This window comes from Aegilops tauschii, chromosome 6, assembly GCF_002575655.3.
Source record: "Aegilops tauschii subsp. strangulata cultivar AL8/78 chromosome 6, Aet v6.0, whole genome shotgun sequence".
NCBI classification, from domain to species: Eukaryota; Viridiplantae; Streptophyta; class Magnoliopsida; order Poales; family Poaceae; genus Aegilops; species Aegilops tauschii.
The window spans coordinates 461,568,123-461,573,683 of record NC_053040.3 but is presented as its reverse complement, the minus strand read 5'-3'; the positions used below and the strand labels follow the sequence as shown (position 1 = coordinate 461,573,683).

General features: G+C 55.9%; 1 protein-coding gene across 1 annotated transcript; it reads right to left on the bottom strand.

Moving 5' to 3' along the window:
• Positions 1–1,458: 1,458 nt before the first annotated feature.
• On the bottom strand, positions 1,459–5,308 carry LOC109773989 (pectinesterase/pectinesterase inhibitor PPE8B). Its single transcript, XM_020332711.4, has 2 exons — positions 4,297–5,308; positions 1,459–2,406 (listed from the first exon to the last, which is right to left on the bottom strand). The coding sequence occupies exons 1-2, from the start codon at positions 5,225–5,227 to the stop codon at positions 1,682–1,684; spliced, it is 1,656 nt and encodes a 551-aa protein (XP_020188300.1). The 5' UTR covers positions 5,228–5,308; the 3' UTR covers positions 1,459–1,681.
• Between the last annotated feature and the right edge of the window lie 253 nt (positions 5,309–5,561).

The window sequence follows — 5,561 nt, the reverse complement described above, 5'->3', positions numbered from 1 at the left end:
GGCGAAAAAGAGGTTTCTGGGGGCGCGACTGGGCCGTTTTTTTAGCGCCGGCGTGGAAAAAACGTCTGGGAAGGGTCTGTTAGGGGCGCGGCTGGAGATGCTCTAAGGCGCCAATACTCAAGGGTGGCACCACTCGTTGCCAGTTGGAAAATATGAAAAACAAGAACAGGAAGGAGACGTTGGTCGCGGCAGCTCCATTCTCCCCTCTGGCTGATGCGGGTCCTCCCAATGCCTCTCTGGTCTACTCGACAACCTCCATTATGGTGATCAACCCGAGCTGCCACTAGGTGTTCGATGGAACGACGACAAGGTAAGAAATCCCCCCCCCCCCCCCCCCCCCACCCCGCGTTTGTTTTGATTTGTTCAGTTCAATTGAGAATGTGAATCCAAGTGTGCTTCTCATACCGTGATGCAGCTTTCAATTTTGAGAATAGGTCGGCGACCACTTACTTGAGCATGATGGAAGATTTAGGTGGGTTTGAGGACTTGGCGGATCTTGACTGGGCTATATCGCTTGACTTGCCTCTTTCACATTTCAAGGGATATGATGAGAGAGAGAGGAGGAGGAGGAGGAGGAGGAGGAGAGAGATGCACATGGACCAATTTGATACTTCTCAAGCCTCAAGAAGAGGTCAGGGCAAGCAAACTACACGAGTGATGAAGATATACCTTGCTCCGAGCATTGGAGAGCATCATATTTGATGCGGTCACCGGAATGATCGAATCGGTGTAAAGTATCTGAAACATGTCGAGGAGGAAGACTACAACAAATTTGTGAAGGGAACACCCTAACGCTCACTCAAGTCCCTCACAAGTCATCGGAGCATCATTTTTTTAGGCTTGCAATCGATGAACAGGTTGTTTGGAGGAAGTGGGAATGTGCCTCCTAGTGGTGCCACAATGATGAATATGTGAGTGTTTGTCATGTCTGTGAACATTGGAAATATTGATCAAACCTTATATGTATTTGAACACTGTTGCTCAGCTTCCAATTGTATGTTTTAGGACGGGATTGTTCAGAAGAGGTACAAGCAACTGACAAAGTCAAAGGGCAAGAAGTGTGTGTTTCGACATTGTTGAAACTTGCTTGAGTACAACGAGAAGTGGAAGAGAAGGAGTGACGCTGCTCCAGCGAAGAAAGCGAGGTCAAGTACCTCGTCTTCTTGGGAGGTTGAAGATGATGATGATAAGGGTGAGAGGAAGCCTAGGAGGGGTCGAGCAAGGGGCGGCTCGATGGAAGGAATAGGACGAAGGATATGCTCACAATAGAAGGAGAAGCCGCATCAAATTGGTGAGGTGATCACAACGAAGGGCTTGGTGGTGCAAGCCATGCAAGCCAAGTTAGACTTGGCAGAGAAGGAAGCAAAAAGGAAAAGTGACAAGGCGGTGAGAGATGAACGTGAACAGAGGCGCAAGGTCGACATAGAGAAACGTCTGCTTCTACAAGAAGAACCGGTGTAGGCAAAGATTGTATGTACTGATCAAAGAAAAAGAAAAACACCACTTCCTTCATTCATACACAAACCTTAATATGTCTCATTCAAGAATAACAACCCATCGACTAATTCCCTAAATTTTGTTCCATCCATAGTACTATTAGTACGTGACGAGGAACGACAGCACCCCGTACTTCTGGACCCTCAAGAGTCAGAGCATGCAGACTCAGATGATGATCAAGAGTTCAAGACGCAAGCAGCCCAGACGTGAACCTGACGCCTGTGGTCGGCAGCCACATGTTGCCCTCGATGAACTGTGCCACAGTGAAGTTGCTGGCCTCGGCGGGGCTCATCGTCACGTGGTAGCCCGGCCACCTCACCCTTCCGCCGACGCCGGCGCCAGGCCCCGTGTTCATGTACTCCCCGTAGTAGAGCGTGGCGAGCGTGGACTGGTTGTTGTCCCACGCGAGCCATCCCTCGGGCCGCACCACCGCGCCGATGTACGACTGCATGAACACCACCCGTGAGTACGCCTTCCACGGCCGGCCCAGGAAGGTCTGCGTGGTCGCGGCCTTGTCGGTCTGGTTGGCCTGCGCGCGGAGGAGGTCGTCGTGCGCGGAGACGTTGCAGAACTGGAAGGCGAAGCCGGAGTTCATGGAGGCGTTGAAGCGGCCCTGAGCTGTGACGGAGTTCTTTTGGCTGGGCAGCGGCGCACGGGCGAGGAGGAGGCAGTTTTGGAAGACGGCGGCGGCATTGCCAAAGACGAAGTCGACGGTGCCGGCGACGCGGCAGTCGCGGTAGAACTGGCGAAGGGAGTGTGCGTACAGCGTGTCCTGGTGGCCCTCGAAGGCGCAGCGGTAGAAGACGGAGAGGTCCGAGTCGCACCGCAGCGCCACCGCCTGGTGCTTCACGGGCCCCGCCGTGTTCTCGAACGTCATGTCCCGCGCGATGAAACCCTTGCCCACCACAGCTGCAATGCATGCATGCACGACGTGAGCCAGAAAAAAAACATCAGGTGTTACAGCTATGAATATGAAATGACTGCGGAGCGGTGAGTACTCAGTAACAGTAATTCTTGGGAGGTCAGAAGCATATATTATCTCGCATGATTTGGATCCGAACATCCCTGACAATGACGTTTAACGAAGTCAGTCAAGAGACAAGTAGTAGTGGCAAGCTTGATAGTATAACGTGCTCGTCAGACCAACCAGGGTTTGGCACACATCGATCAGCTGCTGATAAAGCCATGCATGGAATTGGAGCTTTCTACGGCTTCATCGATCAAAGTGGCCCCCCCCTGAAGATGACATGCTGCTAGCGCAGACAGACGCCTGGACTAGAAGCAAAAGATCGGGCAGCACCAGCCGGATCACTGCTGTGTCTGTCGGTGATCTCCCTCCCGGTACTGTGTGTGACCGACGGCCAGCAAAAGGAGAAAACGACGTGCTCATCTGTGTCTCACTGTCTGAGCAGCGTGACCCGTCCTCCCCTCCGGGCCCTGCATCCCATCCCATGATCGACTACAGAACGTTCGATGCGAGGTCTCGCGGCTTGGGTTGGCACTCGGCAGCTAGCTAAAGCAAGTAGGGTGCGGCGCTACCAGTCCTAGCTGCATGCACTCCCTATGTCGTGGTCGCAAAGAGAAGGTTTCATGCCGTGCGCCGCACCGCATGGTCACTGGCACGACCTGCTGTCTCACGGGCAACAGTGTGCCACGCGTAGAGATTGGCAGGGGGGCATGTCCTTTGACTTGTTGAGCCGACCAACCAAGGCCAACCTGTGCGACATGTGGTATTGTCCATTGAATTCGTCGCTGAATTGCAAGTGCAACTACCCCTAGCTCTATTAATGCACGCTGCATGTTCTGTATTCAAGCTAGGCGCGTGATCGATCCGGGAAGGTGTCAGGGGGAGGAGTCAGGACTTGAATGTGCACGCTGCACACCACGGCTAAGATTAGAGGAACAGTGTACTGAACACTGTGGGAGGGTAGCTGGAGTACATGCACCAGAAGCGAGCTAGGCGCGGCAACAATATGCACCGGAGAAAGAAAAAAAACAAAATGCTGCACGGTGACATATATACGGTCGGAGCAAAGTTGTACTACTACGGTAACATTGATATGCTACACCAGAAACACACAGAGCAGAGTTTGTAGTACCACGGTACTGCATCGGCATGCGCCGCAACGGAATCGTATGCCGCAGCCACAGCATCTCGTCCGAGGAAAGTCTGTTTTAAACCTTAAACTCATAGAGTTTGTCGGAATCGAACCTCAACGTTTGAATCCCTGAAATCTGTACCCAACCTTTCTGATCCCGGTCAATATCAACCCTACCCCGATCCTAGACCTGTTTGCCGCACTTGAGAAAAGAAAGTCCCAGCCGGGATTACAGGTTCTCTCACTGACTCAGCGGTCCTACACGTCATAACCATCTTCCGCTTTACTGTCGCGCCGAGCGATGCTGCAGAAGCCAGCACTACGGTGCATGGCAAACTACCTACGTCAGCTCCTGGCAAATCCATCCACATGCATGCTTGCTTCAGAGCAAGCTTCAGACAGTACAATGATGGCACATTGACCGTGCCACTCCAGCTACATGCATCTCGTGGAGGTGGTCACGAGCTACGATCTCAGGTGATCGACCGTGCAGGCTTAAGCAAAGCAATGGCAGAGATATGCTAGTCTAGTGTGCGGGGGCGCATGCATCCCAGCATCACAAGAGCTATTGAGTGCTTGGTGCATGCTACGATTTGACCTTGACCACGCCTTAAACTCACACGATCAACTTAATTTTCTAGTCTAGAATTAATGGAAGGACCGGCTTGATGAAACTCTAGGGAGCAGAGCACCAACTCACCGACGGTGGCCGTGCGGAAGGTGGAGTACCCGTCGACGTAGTTCAGCCGGCCGGAGATCACGGTGGCGCCCATGCCGTCGCCGACCAACATCACGTTCCACTTCTTCTTATTCACCTCCACCGTCTCCCTGTACACGCCGCGCTTCACGTAGATGACGTACCGGCCGTCGTCGCGCTCCGACGGCGCCGCGTCCAGGGCCGCCTGCACACTCGTGTGGTTGCCGCTCCCGTCCTGCGCCACCACCGCGTCCACCGGCATTCCGCCCGGACCCACCGGCATCTGCAGCAGCCGGCGCTCCCTGGGGCCCAGCCAGTGCGGGTGGCGAGGAGCCCCCTGGCCGAGGCCGCGCCCACGGTGGCCGCTGGTGCGGGCGGACGACGCGGCTTCCTCGCCGGCGGCGATCTGGCCGAGCCCGTCGCCCAGCAGGGACGTGACGGCCTGGAGGCCGGTGGAGACGAGCGAGCCGAGCATGGAGTCGGTGTCGTCGAGGCCGTCCTTGCAGGTGTCCTGGTTGCCGAGCGCGCCGCTGAGCCACGCCCGGACGTCGGCGTGCGCGTCGCCCGTGCCGACGCGGCCGGCGGCCCCCGCGCCCGCGGTCGTCGGCGAGGCGGCGGACATGGACCACGAGAGCTCGTCGGAGGAGAGGTCGAGCAGGTCGAGGCAGTCGTTGATGGCAGAGGAGAGGCGGAGGTCGTCGCCGCCGAGGACGCCGCCGACGATGGGGAAGGACGAGACGATGGACGCGACGTCCTTGATCGCGCCCAGCGCCTCCTGCAACGTGGAGACGAGCTCGGGCGAAATGCCGGCGGCCGTCGCCTTGGACGGCGCGGGCGGCGATGGCGTCGTCAGCTGGTGCGCGCTGGTGAGGAGGAGGCTGAGGGAGAGCGCGAGGAGGAGACGAGGCGCGGAGGTCGGAGACGTCGGCGCCATGGCCGCGCTGGTGTAGCCACTCAGTGACAGGTGCAGTGTATAGCTTGGAGTGGAGAGGGCGACCGACGGGTGGCATTGGCATATATGTGCGCTGCTTTCTGTGCCCGCGGCAGTAGCTGCTCTGCAGTCTGCACCGTCGCTGCCGTGGGTTCTTCGGTGGTGCAGACCTAACGGTGACCGACGCTCTGCTTCCCTTGCCTTTTCCGCCGTCGGGAATTTCCTCTCCAGTTTTATTTACTTGCTTAATCGTTAAGCATTGATAGTTTTTGTCTTCCCAAAGACAATGCACATATAGATATAGTATATGCAGTTCGGTGAGGAATGCTTGTGATTG